The 17632-nt window shown below is 40.0% G+C and overlaps 1 protein-coding gene across 5 annotated transcripts in view; it reads left to right on the top strand.

Annotated features, from left to right (window-relative positions):
- Window positions 1-17632, top strand: part of CHRNA4 (cholinergic receptor nicotinic alpha 4 subunit) — a 32702-nt gene that overhangs the window by 1572 nt on the left and 13498 nt on the right. For 2 of the 5 annotated variants that reach the window (XR_006275395.1, XM_038369664.2), the window contains exons 2-4: window positions 616-767; window positions 7011-7055; window positions 7153-7262. Coding sequence is in view for 2 of the 5 variants with exons in the window: in XM_038369664.2 (XP_038225592.1) it covers window positions 616-767; window positions 7011-7055; window positions 7153-7262 (307 nt within the window). In the remaining 3 variants the exon portion in view is untranslated. Of the gene's footprint in view, window positions 1-615; window positions 768-7010; window positions 7056-7152; window positions 7263-17632 lie in introns of those variants that run through there. The other 3 variants (XM_043495826.1, XM_038369666.2, XM_043495825.1) reach the window with 3 other exon arrangements.

Here is a 17632-nt window from a genome sequence, read left to right on the forward strand (position 1 = left end):
ACACACCGAGCTGATGTCCTGGTCCTATTTCCCCCCTGAAAACCTCTTCTTGCCCTGTCCAGAGCAAAAAGAAAAGGAGCACTTGTGGCACCTTAGAGACTAACAAATTTATTTGAACAGGCCCTTTCGCTCCGTAGTTCAAAGCCTGAAACTTGCTAATATTTTCCCAGCTGTTCGAGAACGGGGCTGCTTGACATCCACAAAGAGGCAGAAACAATTTAACAGGAGGACAGGCCACACAGTATATTTCAAATGCTTTTTAACAAGCTCCACCTCCCCCAAGACTGTTCCTAGATGCTGTTCCGTGCTACATTATGAACTAACCATGTCATTGTATATGCTGAAAGGTGGTGTCCTGTCACTGGTATGTCATGCCCACCTATATTCCTTCCTCCTCTACCTGTCTGCATTTCTAATGTGCACATCACCATGGAATCTAGGTGCTGTACATATATAAGTAAGACTTGCATCATAGTCTGTCTGCCACAGGACAGAAGGGCTGGGGCCTATTCAAGGAGAGAGGAAGATGAAGCACTTCCCCCCCCACATGTCTCTGCTCTGGTCTTCCTAACTTACAAACATTTCACACTTTCATGTCTCACACTTTCCCTGCAGTGTGCAGCCATGTGGAAACCCGAGCCCATGCAGAGGAGAGACTCCTGAAGAAACTCTTCTCTGGCTATAACAAGTGGTCCCGACCTGTAGCCAACATTTCGGATGTGGTCCTCGTTCATTTCGGATTGTCTATCGCGCAGCTCATTGACGTGGTAAGTGAAACTATAAGCAGTGGAGATTTTAGGGGTCATGGGTGAGGAGCGATTCCAGATGCAAGCCAGCATGTGTGGTTTTGAATATCTTACTGATGCTGAAGAACAGTTATCCATATGAACCGTTCTATTAAAAGTAATGGGAGAACTCATGCAAATAACTGCTCATCAAGGTGTACAGTGTGGTGGTCTTGTATTATTTATTTATGAATTATATTAAAAAAATGGGATGCCCTTTCTGAAACCAAAGGAAAGCCCATGGTATAAAATCCATAGATATATTTATTAAGCTCAAGGGGAGTTTTGAGGGAATGAATTTTGGCTGAGTAACAAACAAATAATGTGTTTAGAATTTGATCTATAATTAGTATTCATAATACATAATCCTCACAAATAATAGTTTACACCTCTATTATTTATCTTATCCAAGGATCCCAAAGTTCTTTCTTCACATGGAAAGTCATTTGGCTGCTTTGAGGCATAGTGGCTGAAAGAAAATGTTCCTGCATGTTTTCTCAAAGGGAATCTACACGTATACAACATATAGATGACATACAAAATGGATTGATTTTTATTATGAGTCAGGCATATGCATTGGCATGGTATTTAAAGAACATGATTTTATGGCACTTGGAGCTCAATTTTCAAAGAAGAAAACAGGTGCATGATTACACACCCACACAAATCAGCATTTTACTGTTCTAGCATGATTGTATGCACAAGTACCAATTTGCACATGGAACTCAAATAACTAATTTTGCATGCCAGCATGTGTGTCTATGAGCATGCATATCTGTTTTGAACATTGAATTTTTGGAAGCTGTCTGAATTATTTCTTAAATAAAAACCTATATGTACACTATGTTCTTATGTATGTAACAGAGAGAGAAGAAAGATAATACAGGATGGTGTAGTATAGTACACAGGAATGATTGGCATGAGTTTGTGCTTATATGCAAACAGTAAAGCTATAAATGAACTTCACAGGTCATTCCAGATGAGTACTTATTACCCTTTATACCATACCACACCATCATGTACTCTTTATATGCCACATATGTAACAGAATCACTATTTTTGAAATGGATTAGAGAGAAAGAAATATTGGTGCTAACTTTCAAATTCCTCCTTCTGAGAAGCTAGGCTACAACTATGTGACTCAGATAAATATTCCAGCTATTATAATTCACAGACCTCTTAAAACATCTGCAATAGTTTTTCCACCCATAATGTTATCATGACCCCTCTGAGTTCTTCCACTCAGAGAGTGCTGAGTTCTGTTGGGAAGAATAGAAGGTCCCTTTTCCAGTGGTAGGAAGGTCCAATTTCTAGCCTTCATAAATCATGAGATCTCAGGCCTTAAACTTGTCCCTGGTTGAATATTGTCCATATTGGGCCTCATGCCATTGTAATTTTGAGGGGTAAATTCTACTTTTGGGTGGAAATTAGAAAATGGCTCTGTGGTGGGCGATTTAAAAGAAGGGTGTTTTTTTAAAGCTGCATTCATGTTTGGGATGTTAGAGGTAGTCGCAGGTAGACTAGATTAGAGGTCAGAGTACAGGAGAGAGGACTGTAGATTAGTGATAGATGCACATGGTTCTACAATTTATCACATTTAAAACCACTTTATATACAGCATAAAGATACCTGTGCGGTATACAATTTAATATAGGTATTTGAGAAATGAATGGCATATGTGCATGAGGGGTTGTGTATCTTTTTAAAAACAAGCCTTTGCTCAAACAACTTCAAAAACAGAGCTTGGCACTGATTATTTCATTATTATTGTGATAGCAGCTAGGAGCCCTAGTCATGGACCGGGACTCAATTGTGCAAGGCACTCTGTACACACAGAACAAAAAGGCTGAGGAGCCCAAATCTGTCATTGATGGTATTTAGGTTGTATGCATTTCATCTGAATAATTGATAAGATTAAAGATGGTACATCAACGATTGTGGTGGCATAAGAGATACTTTCTATTGTGCAACTGCCCAATCATGGATAGTGAGATCAATACTTGTGCTTTGAAGTGCTTTTCTTGTCTTACCTAGGAAGAATATACTTTATAAAAGTCATAATCTGGTGTTTAAAACTGTAATCAATAGGCAGGGCTGTAAAGCAGCTGAGGTTTAGTTAATTATTCCCCATCTCCTTCAGTAAGGTTCTCTCTGTTCCTGTATAACCCTTTCTCTGATACAATTCCTGTATCATATTCCCAGTCCAGCTGAGTGTCTGTTTAATGATCCCCCTTCTTACCACAGCAGCATTTCTTAAGAAAAATTAGCATGATTGTCAGACAAGGTGTTAAAAGCGCAACCTTCCCTTTTCAATGGAGTTTGTGTCTCCTCTGGACACATCTCAGTGGCAGAAAGTAAAAAAAAAAAAAAAAAAAAGCAAAACAGGATCAATATTCAAATTCTGACTCGGCCTGAAAAAAGCCAGAAAACTCAATATTAAATCCACTGTCCTGCTGTGTCCTTACTTCACCCTGTTATGCTGAGGTCAGTTTGGCACTGGACTAACTGACTATGAGACTGAGACATGGGTTCAAGAACAGACTAGATAGACCCAGTTTACCTCCTACGCCCCTCTCTGCTGGGTAGCATGGAGTGCAGCGTATTCACCTTGGGAAAAGAGACCATGCAGTTAAATTCCACCCTCCACTGCATTGCTACCACAACCCTTCTGTTCCCCTGTTAATAGTGAGCTCAGAAAAACACTGCCATCTGAGCTCTTTTGAAGCCAGACCAATGAGGAGACCAAACAAACGAACAAACATCATTAGTTTTGCTGCAGCACCTTAAACTGGGAGAACTGAACAGAGTCCAAAGCACTTTTCTTTGGTTATTTACACAGAAGCTGTAATTAGCATGCAAGCAAACTAGCAAACATTAAACAGTTCAATTCAATTGTATTAGTAATAGCTGAGCAATTTGCATGCCGCGCATTGGATTTCATTTATTGGTACATATTTATATTTTGTAGCTTAACACTCCATTCATGTTTAGCACAGGAAAGAGCCTATCACCCCAAAACACACAAAGAGCTGTGTAGATGATCGGAGTTATCATCAGGTTGTGGGTTTGCAGAGTGACTCACATGGTTTTGGTCACTAAAGTGAATTTGTAGTTTTTTAAGTTAACATATTTTGTAGAAACGTAAATACTACAGATGCCCAAGTTTTCAGAACTGCACATACAAAATGCACATGAATGCTGCTTGACTGAACACTAAGACCTGGTAACTGTGCAGACAAAGGGCTAACTGTACATGTAGCAGGCCACGTACACATGCTTACTGCATTTGTGTGTGCAACTGTGGTAAATGCACACAGAAATGATCAAATATACATCTAACCAGCTATATGCATATGTGTTTACTGCAACCGAGTATCTGTCATGTTTATACAAGGAAATATTTCCCTAAGTGCCTAAAGTGGTGATTCTCAAAGGCACAAATGACAGTTAAGCGCTTAACTCCCCTTGACATTTCTGAGGCACTTTTGAAAATCTCAACCCCAGTGATTTAGGAGTGTAAGTTCCTTTCGGTGGGACTTACACTCTTAAGTAGAGCTGGGTGAATAATGGATTTTTCAGTTCACTGGCAGTTCTGAAAAATTAAAATAATAATTTCAGGTCAAACCAAAAAGGAAATGTTTATACACTTTTGGCAAATTGAAAAGTTGAAAAGTTGAAACAAATTGTTTTGGGTCAAATGAAATGCAAATCCAAATTCATTATGGTTTAGAGCATTTTAATACATTTACCTTTTTAAAAAATAAAACTAAAGAAAATATCTAAATGAAAATCCATTTGAATTGAAAAATCAAACCATTTCATTAAAAATGTCAAAATAAAATGTAGATATTTTCAGAATTTGGGGTTTGTTTTTTTGGAATGAACAATTCAGCGAAATGGACGTAAATTTGTGTAACATTTTGGAATCACTGAATCTACTTTTTCTGCCAAAAAAAGTTTTGGTTGAAAAGTTTTGGCCAGCTCTGCTCCTGAGTCCCTCAGGCACTTTTGAAATTTTTACCTATGGTCCCTATTATACTGGAATCTAAGCAATGACCAACCTGGTGCTTACATGCCCAAAGTAGATTCACAAAATGCATGGGTTTTTTCTAAGAATTTGAGCCTTAATTCACTCTAGGTATAAAGAAATGCAAGACAGATTTTTTTAAAAAAAAGAATGAAACTGTGTTGCACTCAGAAACAGGTCTTGGAGGAGTGAATTACTCAAAAGATTGGAGGATATCAAGCCTTTAATTTCTTCTTGACCAGTTCAAATCCAACCCAAGTTGGTAACAATCAAAAGTTGTCACCTCCTGATGGCTTTTCAGTGACCTATAGGAAAGATCCCCATGGACAGACGTCAAATTTGCAAATGCTATTCTCACTGGTGGCACCAGTTGGCACCTTTACTGGCAGTTCCATAAGAAAAGCTAAGAGACTGAGCCATTATCTTTTTAGATGATCCTGCAGGTTAGATCTGGCAGGACACTGAGGGGAAGATTTCACTGGCATTGTCTCTCTTGTGGATTTAAAGACGGTTTCAGTCTCCAACAGTCTGCCAGTTTAGCTGGCACTTTTTATCAGTGCTAAATTCATTTTTTATAAATGAGAGAGAGAGAGAGAAAGAGAGAGAAAAGCAGGGGTTAGGAAAATAAGAATTGTTTTCTAAAGAAGAACACTTTAAATTAAATGGCAATGCTTGTGTGAGCAATCATTGCAGCTGAGAGATATCCCCTAATTCAGGGAAAGCATATAGTTTAGAAGTAAACAAATAGACAGTAGAAACGCTTTAGACTCTACACTTTCAGGGCAAAGTGTCAAGGTATGAATACAGGTAAACCAACCCACCAGTTCTCACTACAAGTCTATCTGAAAGCTACCAATTTGCAATAGGAATTTCCTTATATTCTGTGATAGGTATGTGTGAAAAACAGTGTTCTCTGGAGGAATGAAGCAAGGGCTAAGGGCCAGGGGGGCCTTGGTTTTAATCTTAACCACCTGAGCTTCCTTCCTAGCACAGTACTATAGTGTGTTCTCTGTAGAACACACTTTGGAGAATAGAGATGAATTTTAGAGCTAAAGGCAGAGAGCCATCGATAATGGCCTTAAACTCAAGAAGGGCAAGTTCAGATCAGGCACAAAGCATCACTTCCAAGCAGTCAGAACAATTCAGGAAAGGAAGTGCTGGGGAACTGTCTGTGGACATGTTCGAAGGTAAATCATGCAGGGGTCATATCCAGATACCCCCACCCAACCCACGTCTGTAGCCAGATTAGAAAAGGAGTACTTGTGGCACCTTAGAAACTAACAAATTTATTTGAGCATAAGATTTCGTGAGCTACAGCTCACTTCATCGGATGCATTCAGTGGAAAATACAGTGGGGAGATTTATATACACACACAGAGAACATGAAACAATGGGTTTATCATACACACTGTAACCAGAGTGATCACTTAAGGTGAGCTTTACCAGTAGGAGAGTGGGGGGAAGGGGGGGGGAACCTTTTGTAGTGATAATCAAGGTGGGCCATTTCCAGCAGTTGACAAGAACGTTTGAGGAATAGTGGGGGGTGGGCGGGAGAATAAACATGGGGAAATAGGTTTACTTTGTGAAATGACCCATCCACTCCCAGTCTCTATTCAAGCCTAAGTTAATTGTATCCAGTTTGCAAATTAATTCCAATTCAGCAGTCTCTTGTTGGAGTCTGTTTTTGAAGTTTTTTTGTATTCTGCCCTGCCAAGGGAGAAGTTGCAAGGGGTATGAGATTAGTTTTCAATAGGACAGCTTCCCTGAAAATCTCTGTGAAGCTGTGTTCAGCAGGCAACTGGGGGAGGAGTGATGGACTAATGTAACAGTCCTACCCCCATTTTTGGGGGGGTGTAATAGAGCTGTGGATTCTTCTTCTCCGCCCCCCCGTGGTACTGTGCTGAGCTCATCTTGGCTGGGCCTTATAATATCCTTCAAAACAAAAGTCTTCTTAGTACACACATTTCTCAGAAAATCTGTCAAACAAATCCAAGTTAGTCATCTGCCGAGACTGCCCAGTCTTAGCCTCAGGTGTTTGGTGGTATCAGACAGGTGCGTTCTGTCCCATGCTAAACTCCAGGAACATCTGCTTTTTTAGCTGAAAAAATATATTTATTGCTGAGATTATTTCTGATTACAAAAAATGGACGACAGTAAACATGCCTCTGCTTTCTGAGCTTGTGGCTTTTCCTTTTCAGGATGAGAAGAATCAAATGATGACCACGAACATGTGGGTGAAGCAGGTGAGTGAGCACAAAAGGTGTTTTCTTGTATTGGTTTTCCATGTATACTTCAATTCTAACTCCTCCCAGTCCCTGGTAATGGATGTGTTTTTCCCAGGAGTGGTATGACTACAAGTTGCGCTGGGATCCTCTGGAATATGAGAACGTTACATCCATCCGCATCCCTTCAGAACTCATCTGGAGGCCGGATATTGTTCTCTACAACAAGTGAGTCTGAGCTCCATCGCTGGAAGGCGACTATTCCTTTAAAAAGCTGCTCCGTTCTCTGCATTGGGGAGATTATCGTAATTTTCTTCCCCTATTCTATTTGATACTATTCTAGAATATTGAGGTTCTTATGCCACCATCATTGCTGTAGGATCTGAGCACCTTCAAGTCATACGCTTAGCAAGATGACTAACATCTGTCACATTTGGTTTGTTCTCCCTCTCCTCTCTCTTCCTCTCCCTAGGGGAAGAACAATGCAGGCAGTGGAATGTTTTGTTTGGGAAGGGTTTTGTTTTTGTTTTAAAAGCACTATCTCTATGATGACAAAGCTATTGGAATCTTCCAGCTCTATTGAGTCCCATTCTAATAACCGTCCACCAAAGCTCTCTTTGCTCCACCACCACCAGTTCTAACAACGAAGAGGGTGTTAAAATGGGGATAATACACTGGGAGAATGTCATGAGTACCCTCTGTCCAATATAGGCTGAAAAAGGACCTTAACGTTGTCTGGTTCTAAGTGCTAATGGGTTATGGTCTTGGTTTCACTTGAGAACCTTTCCTATCTGGGCAACAGTGCAATATCCACTACCTTATACCTGAGCGGTTCTCCGTAGAAAGCAATAGGAGGAAGGGAGGAGTGTTTCTGGAAAATTGTTTGGAAACTTACCTACAGCTTCTTGGGCTGGGTACTGTTTAGGGATCATTATGCAGGTTCTCGGATTGGTCCAAGGAACCTCTAGTGTTGTTTGTAAATAAACTGTTGTAGCTGGATTTGTGTGTGTGAGATCTGGGTGTCATATGGACACATATGGCAGGAGAATGTGGTTGCTTTCTTTACTTGATACCTTTGGACAGTAGTGGCCAAATCTGGTTCTCAGTGAGCCCTATGCAAGCTCAGTGTCAGGCTTTCCAGGGCCAGAATCCAAAGGAGGAGTAGAGTAGCAAGGGCATTTTAGTTGAGAGATGAGATATCAGCACAGTTCAAAAGTATGTTACCTGGGTGATGGAAACATCAGAGTTTGACTTTCACACATCCCCCGATTGCAAGGGAATGTTGGTCAAATCTACCAAAGTAATTTACAGATATTTTTGTGAATAAAAACATTGAGTTTGTTTGGCCATGAATTGTGTGATCCTCTTATGCATTGTTGGTGCCGATTCAGATTGCTGCCTAGTACTGATGACAATCCTCATGATTCCTAAAAGCATCACAAGTTTTAACATGAATTATTATTTCTCCAAAAAATTCCCACAAGAAAGTGTGTCATGCATGGTTGGATATTCACTATTAAATCATTCTCTTCTTCTAAAAGTTTCAGTTGCCCAATCAGGGATTAGAAACAATGCCATGTGACTGGGGGCGGGGAGGGAACAAACAGCAGAGATATGAATAGTGAATAGTCAATGGGCTACATCCTCAAATGAACCATAACTGACCTGTAGCATATCTGGGGCAGGAGGGAGCCAAGGTAAAAGTAACTCTTAGCAGCCTTTTCGCTCCCCCTATTCCGTAGCTGACCAGAAACAGCCCTTGGCATAACATAGGGTATAAAGACAGCTGTAAATGATACCAGCTGGAGCACCTGGCTCTAGCTTCTCACATCCTTGGCATGCCCCGTATATATTTGAGGCAGGGACACATCGGGGTGGAATGAGGCAGTGCTCTGTCCAGTTCTTTGCTGGTGGAACAGTCCCTATGGGATAATAGCATTGATTGGATACACAGATTAGGCATGTAATCATGCATCTAACTTCTTAGACAACCTGTACATGTTAGTGCTAATGAAAGCGCAGAAGAAGCAGCTGTGTTACAAGCTGCAAAAAAAAAAAAAAAGCTTTATCTGAAGCACAGAATCTTCTATTCTTCCCAAGTTGGTTTAAACTGGACTGCTTCTCCCTGAGTTCTTCCATTTTTGTCTTGGCTGCTTTCATTGCAACAAAGTCACTTGTCATTGGCTGAGGTCTTAAAGGCTTAGCAAGGGCTCTGAGCGTCTTCACTTATTGTACTTCAATATCCAGGCTCCGGTTGGTGCACACATGGCCTTGCTTGGCAACCCTGGCAGAATGTGTGCTAAATACCCCAGGAACAGCAAACAGAAATGGCTTTTTAAACAGGCAACCCTTTGTTACTGAGTTTTGACAATAAAGCGATCTTCATTTTTAATTAACAGTTGCATGGTTCCAATTCAGTATGTCTCTAAGAAATGGTTGAGGTAAATATATATCTAGAGGGTTTGCAGCTTTAGAGACTATTGAAATAATCTTTTCCATTCTCCAGGAGCCTGATCCTGACGAGTGCTGAACTTGCAGCTCTGGCTGAAATCATCGGAGGTGGTATGTGCTCAGCACCTCTGAAGATTAGCCCTATGTAATTATTAATTCATGGGCACTCAGACCTTCTTATCCTAAAAGCAGGCACAAGCTGAACACTAATATATGATCAGTGGCTTAGACTGCAGCCCAGGAAATGTGTGCATAATTCCTGCAACCTTAACATGCACGTGGGAGTCCCTGTTTCTACACCAACCAGACACAGAAAAATACAATAGCCACGTTCAAATCTTTTTCAGGTAGCCCCTGAAAAAGCAGCAAACCCAGCTACCAATGGAATGGGATTAGAGCCTGAAAATGTTAGCAATGGAATAAGATATAATGACCCGGCTTCTCCTTTATGCTAAAGACCAATTTATGATTAATAAGAATTAATCATTGGAATTGCAGTCACACCAGTCATGGCATTGTGGTAGGCACTGTACAGACACAGAGCAAATAGACAGACTCTGCCCCAAAGAATTCACAATCGATGTGTAAGGCAAGAGACTACAGAAGGATACAACAAACTAACAGGAAGAATACAAAAAGATGCAACTGCATTGTAATGGCAGTGATCACTGCACACCAGCTGCCTGACCATGCTGGGTTTTTTAAGGCACCTTGGCTGAGAAGTTTTAAGAAGGTATTTGCAGGACCATGAGCTAGCCTGGGGGATGATTATAGGGATCTCCTCCCATGCTTTATATCTTTCTGACAGTGTAAAGGACCTTAAAGTAGGTGCAAATCCTTTATGGTTACTATAAGGCCCTTTATACTGCCAAGGGGGTTAGTGGAACTTTTAGTGGAAAAGGCCCAATGGTCTTATTTCAGTGTTTAACCATTTAATAAAAAGAAAAGAGTACTTGTGGCACCTTAGAGACTAACAAATTTATTAGAGCATAAGCTTGTAGCTCACGAAAGCTTATGCTCTAATAATTTGTAGTCTCTAGGTGCCACAGTACTCCTTTTCTTTTGCGAATACAGACTAACACGGCTGCTACTCTGAAACCATTTTAATGTGACTCATTTTGGAAGGCCCCACGGTGCTTACAAAAAGAGTCTGATATTCTTCTTTGGATGAGATGCTTGGGGGGGAAAAACTTCTGTCTATGAGTCTACACAGAAGTCTTCCTTGTTTTTAACCTCTGGGAATAGATAGAAACGATGCAATTGCAATTAATTTGAGATTTGCATCTTCAAGGAAATCGTACCCCATGTGTCAGTGATTCTCTTATCTGAGCTCATTATTATCAAAAGCTTCCATTTATGCACTCTAGGGTCCAAATTAAGTCAGTAAATTTGGCCAGTTTGGCCTATAGAGTATATGTAGTTGTCAGCATTCATAAGGAATCTAAAACCAAACTAATATCCTAGGGGGAAATTAATATGCTGTTGGATTTTTCAGGCTTGATAACTAAGCTCTAACACTGTAAATTGTTCTCTATTGGATATGACAAAGCATATGTAAAAACAGAGGAATATGATTTCATAGTGAAAAGACAAAACCTCATTTCCTTTATTTTCTTTCCAAAGAACGCTAGATGTTCCATAACTGAGGTTTTAATGGTTGTCAAGGTAGCTTCCCCAAGGCTCCATAAAGATGAGCAAATCATTTGTAGTGAATAAATTTGACATGTTTATTGTCCATGAACATTTTGCAATTTCCCGCAATTATTTGCTATTCAAATTATTTCTCAGACAGTTTCAGAGAATAATTCATGGGTTCTGATTTTTCTACTGCTTTGCCACCAGGTGTAGATATTTGACCTGTGTGTAAGGCATGCAACATGCTATCATCCGTGTCTGTGAGTGGAGAATTCTGAACAGTAGCCTTACATAGATTTGTCAAATCAATGGAGGACTGTGCCCTTGGATCAGCAGATTAAGAAGTTCATTGAGAATATTTGAAATTCAAGCTTTTTGAGATGGTTTTAATTGGACACATGTGATAGCATTTCTGTTCTCTAATTGGATGAGTATAACACTTGGAAAGAAAGTTTCTGGCATGAATATTGCACTTAGGAGTTCAAAATTCACTCTCTGAATACTAATATTCACCTAAAGTTAGGATTTTTTATAGAAACAACTATCAGTTAAAAGCACTTGTTAAAATAGTTGGAGAAAATGAACACAAAGGACATGATCACATGTGAAAGAGTTCAAATATTTATTAAAATGAATATTAGCAGGAAATGTTTTGAAGAATTCACCCAGTTCTACTATAGACACAGGAGGACTTCTGTATATAGTTATAAGATGATCTGGTAGATGCTTAATAGAAATCAAGAGAAAGTTGATAGTTTCTTTTGAAAACTTTTTTATTGATGAGGCTCATGCTATAAAACTGAGATCCTGACTCACCTGAAGGGCATTTGGAACAGAAATTATCCTCCCTAAAATTATTGGAAACACTCTTGACTACTGGAGCAAGAGTGTCTTCATTGAACGAGATGATAATATGGTTCTAATCTGAGAAATGACTATATAAAAATGGCACCTTCTTACTGAACACATTTGCCCCCAATTGTGTAGTTAGAGTTAGACCTGCGTAACTTGACCGACTGGTCTAATTAAAATCCACTGAAGCCAATGCAATAGCTTCAGACCCCAATTAGCCTCACACAGCCAAGACAGCTCTAGGGAAAAGGAGCTGGATTCAGTTCCAGTTAGCGACTCCTTAGCCGAATTGTTAACTAAATTCCAACTGCAGGAACTTACTCCACTCTTCCTTGAACACATGAAATCCCATTGAGAGCAGAATTAGGCTTTGCAGCCCTTTTGTTCCTGGTGATAATGAATGAGCCAGAACAGACCCTGCCTGACTTTTGGATCCAAGGCTGAGTTTGCAAGGTAGGCAGTTTAAAAAGATCCTTCTTTCTCCTTGTCGAAGAAAACAGAAACAGTGTAGAAATCATTGAGAGACGATATCTATAGAACCAAACAGTGCTACTGTTACAGAGACAAGGTGGGGGACTATCGAATTTCCACAGAGCTCTTCTTCAAGATCTGAAGAAGAGCCCTGTCCAAGCTCAAAAGCTTGTTTCTCTTGTCAACAGAAATTGGTCCAATAAAAGATCTCACCCACCTTGTTCTCTAATATTCTGGGACCAACACGCCGGCCACCAACATTACAAACTACTTCTTGAGTCACTTCTCAAGATTGAATCGAACTCTAGTAACAAAAAGGTCTGAAAATAATTAGTCTATAACGTGTAGACTGGTAAACTGCCCCTAAGAGATGGTGTCTGAACGAAACTCCATGGCTTTATGCAACTCCTAGGAGGGAAATGTAGATGAGCAAATATTATTGTTTTCAGATGTATGTTTAATAAAGACTATGGGCTGGAACTTCAGCTGGGGAAAATCACCATTGCTCCATTTCTCCTGGCAAAGTATCTGGCCAATTTTTTCTGTTCCGTGTTCTCCCCTCTGTATTCACCAGCATAATGCTATTGTCCAATATCCAGTGAGAGAATTTGGTGCTTTTACTCTGTTATGAAGAATTAAGGCAGGGATCGGGGAACACAAAGATAAAGCAATGTCCTCTTGTCTCTTCCCCTCTCTGTCTTTCCTCCCCAGCTTCTGGCTTGTAAATTCATATAAACCTAGCAATGGGTGAATCCCGGAAGATTTGGAGGCTTGGGTCAGTTAGGAGAAGCATGTTAGAGTCATGGGACCTGCTATATCTTCTTTGGTAGCCGTAAGATGTCCAGAGGAGTCAAGCTGCTCTCTCTTTCCCTTTGCCAGCAGCAAGGACTCCAGAGGAGCATGTCTCCTTCATCACAGGCATATCTGTGGGCTATGAAGCTCCTCCCACTCAGAGGCAAGAGAGGTAGGCTGGGGAACCTCCTGGTAGAGGCAGCAGTCTTGGTGTTAGGGCTCTAGCCACCAGCTCTGCTCCATCGCCACTGTCTCTTAAATGCGGTGCTGCTCTTGGGCTTCCTTTGAACTGTTCCCCAGTGTGCAATCAGCAGAGATATTCAGGATGCCTCCTCCTTCCCCGGAACCCTTAATCTTCATTAGGGTGAAAGGATTGTATGCTCTTCTCTCCAACATTTTCAGGGTCTAAATTTCCAGCCAACCTCCCTAAAATGCAGTGAGGTGTGTTTGTGCAATGAAGAATGTTATAACTGTGAGCTGCCCGAGGCTTTGGATCCTAAGGAGCATAAGGTTTGCTTGTTCCAGGTCAGGCCATCTAGCCTGGTAACGGGCTCTGGTATTACGAACTACCTGTACTGCAATAGTGCACCTAGCCAATTGAATGATGCTGTACATGGGAGGGAACCATTCATCATCATAATCACTCTCCTGTGTGTGGTCCAAGTTATAAACGTACTGTTCCATTGAATGACATGATTTTACTCATGCTCAGAGATCTCATAAATGCTGAGTGAGATTCCAGTTTTTATCAAACTTTAAAGGACAATAACAACAGTAGTGTGTATTGAAGTGTCACACACATGAATGTTTCATTGGCTCAGTCTGGTTTTACAGGAAGTAAAATCAGGCAGAAAGATTTGTTCTAGCCAGGCAACTGGAAGAAAATGCCCAGGCAAAGGAAGCATTCATGTCATTGAATATCAGCATTGCATTTTTCAATAAGAGGAGACTAAAATGCAATAGTGGCTTTGCCTGATTTCATTAATCTTTTGGGAACTATTGAAGATAGAATGGCATGGAAAAAACAAACCCTAAAAATTTTCAAACAAAACCCCCAAAACTTAGTTTTTGGCCAAATACTGAACATTTTAGGGCTTTGGCCCAAAAATTCAGTGGTCAGATATTTATATTTTCAATGGCTGTCAAGAGATTAAAAAATTAATTGTGTGATTAATCACACTATTAAACAATAATAGACTACCATTTATTTAAATATTTTTGGGTGTTTTCTACATTTTCAAATATATTGATTTCAATTACAACACAGAATACAAAGTGTACAGTCCTCACTTTATATTTATTTTTGATTACAAATATTTTGCACAGTAAAAAAAACAAAGAAATAGTATTTTTCAATCCACTTAATACAAGTACTGTAGTGCAATCTCTTTACGTGGAAGTTGAACTTACCAATATAGAATTATGTACAAAAAACTGCATTCAAAAATAAAAATGTAAAATTTTAGAGCCTGCAAGTCCATTCAGTCCTGCTTCTTTTTCAGCCAATTGCTCAGACAAACAAGTTTGTTTACATTTACAGGAAATAGTGCTGCCCACTTCTTGTTTACAATGTCACCTGAAGTGAGAACAGGTGTCTCATGGCACTGTTATAGCCGTTGTCCCAAAATATTACGTGCCAGATGTGCTAAAGATTGATGTGTCCCTTCATGCTTCAACCACCATTCCAGGGGACATGCATCCATGCTGATGACAGTTTCTGCTCGATAACAATCCAAAGCAGTGTGGACCGACGCATGTTCATTTTCATTATCTGAGTCAGCTGCCACCAGTAGAAGGTTGATTTTCTTTTTTGGTGGTTCGGGTTCTGTAGTTTCTGCATTGGAATGTTGCTCTTTTCAGATTTCTGAAAGCATGCTTCACACCTCGTCCTTCTCAGATTTTGGAAGGCATTTCAGATTCTTAAACCTAGGGTTGAGTGCTGTAGCTATCTTTAGAAATCTCACATTGCTACCTTCATTGCCTTTTGTCAAATCTGCAGTGAAAGTGTTCTTAAAATGAACAACATGTGCTGGGTCAGCATCCGAGATTGCTATAACATGAAATATGTGGCAGAATGTGGGTAAAACAGAGCAGGAGACATACAATTCTCTTCCAAGGAGTTCAGTCACAAATTTAATTAATGAACATTGTCAGCATGGAAGCATGTCCTCTGGAATGGTGGCTGAAGCATGAAGTGGCATACGAATGTTTAGCATATCTGGCACGTAAATACCTTGCAATGACGGCTACAAAAGTGCCATGCAAATACCTGTTCTCACTTTCTGGTGACAATGTAAATAAGAAGTGGCGGCATTATGTCCCATAAATGTAAAACAAACATGTTTGTCTTAGTGATTGGCTGAACAAGAAGTAGGACTGGGTGGACTTGTAAACTCTGAAGTTTTACATTGTTTTGTTTTTGAGTGCAGTTATGTAACAAAAAAGTCTACATTTGTAAGTTTCATTTTCACGACAAAGAGATTGCATTACAGTACTTGTATGAGGTGAATTGAAAAAATATATTTTCTTTTGTTTATCATTTTTACAGTGCAAATACTTGTAATAAAAATATACAGTTTTATTTCAATTACAACACAGGACAGAATATATATGAAAATATAGAAAAACATCCAAAATATTTAATACATTTGAAGGGTATTCTATTGTTTAGCAGTACGGTTAAAACTATGATTAATCAGAAAGGAATGTGCTAATCAATAACACCAATTACCATAGTGGGCACTTAATGCCATGCATTACTCTGACATCCAAAAGCTCTCCTTACCCATTCTATTTGACTCTGTGTGTATGTGTGTGTGGACTGCTTGGGATTACTTTTAGCAGCATTCAATGAAATGTGCAGGGCCAAACTGGCAAAATCACTCTCTAAAATTGACCTTGTTATTTTGCAGGTGTCCTTATTTACAGGGTCAAAAACCCTGCATACGTTTGAACAAATAGCGGCTTTAAAGGGGGCCAGAATTTCACAGAGGAAAAACATGTACAGATTTGTGCAACTAACTTGTATGTACACTTACAATGAGTATGCACTCTAAGAGGGTGATTGTGCACTCGAATCCCAGAATTATGATTGCATTTGAAAATTGCAATTATATACCTACACTTTAAAGAAATATTTCCCTCAGTTCCTCAAGGGTGTGTGTGTGTGTGTGTGTGTGTGTGTGTGTATAACAGAGGGAAGCTGAGGCAAAATTATATATAACTAACATTCCCCTTCTTTTTGCACCTCAGCTTAACTCTGTTTCAGCACAGTCCAGAGTTCTGTCTTTTCAGAAAGCATGACATAGTTAAATCTCAGGTCTCTTTTATTTGTACCCTGATACATAGGTGTTAATAGATCCCAGCCGACTTCAAAGCGAATACTCTACACTTTCTTAGGCCTGGTCTACACTACAGAGTGAGGTCAACGCGAGGCAGCTTACATCCCACTAACTCTGTAAACATCTACACTAAAATGTCGCTCCCGCCAATGTAACTTGCTCGCTACGCCAACTTAATAACTCCACCTCCGCGAGAGGCATAGTGCTTAGGTCTACACAGTGTCAGTATGGAAATGGTGCTGCTTACTTCGACAGTTGCTGACTTTCAGAAGCCATCGCACACTGACAGCTCAATCAGTGCAAGCGCTCCTGGTGAGGGGACACACCACTGACAGAAGGAGTGTAGTGCAGACACGCAGAAGTGATTTAATTACTGCAGTGGTTGTACGCCAACATAATTTAGGTCAACATAATTTTGTAGTGTAGACATACCCTTAGTAAAATAAATGTTTAACGCACACAGAAAACATTGTAAAAAGTATTTTGAATAACTTTTAAACACAACTGGCAGATTGTTTTTTAATGCCCCTTAAAAATAGCAGATGGAAATTCAGAAGCCCAAGTGTTTGAAAATGTGATCTTGCTATTAGATAGTAGTTAAAAAGAAAAAAAGGCAGCAGTGAAATCAATGAGGGCAACAGTGACACTCTGACAGAGATCAGGCTTGGGCATTGGTATATCTTCTGTGGCTGGATACCAAGGAAGAAACTTCATATGATGCAAACCAGTAGCAAGCAACAGAGCTAATAAAACAAACAAATAAAAAACCAAGAGGAGAAATCTTCTGCTAAAAACTTGAAATACATTAAACCTGGTATAGAGAGAAACCGTTTTTTCTCCAGCCAACGTGTCCACAGCTGGAGCTGATCCAGGATAAGGGATCCCTCAGTCCTGCTCTCCTGCTTCAGTGCTCAGATGAGATGTGACAGCAGTGGCACAATAGGCCAGTGTGCAGGGATTAGATCGCTTTTGTTTATCTTTAGTAGAGAGAGAGAGAAGTGGCACAGGGACTCTTTGGGGCTTAGTTCTGACTGCTGGGGATGCAGCTGGAATGAT

Source organism: Dermochelys coriacea, chromosome 13 (genome assembly GCF_009764565.3).
Source record: "Dermochelys coriacea isolate rDerCor1 chromosome 13, rDerCor1.pri.v4, whole genome shotgun sequence".
Classification (NCBI taxonomy): domain Eukaryota; kingdom Metazoa; phylum Chordata; order Testudines; family Dermochelyidae; genus Dermochelys; species Dermochelys coriacea.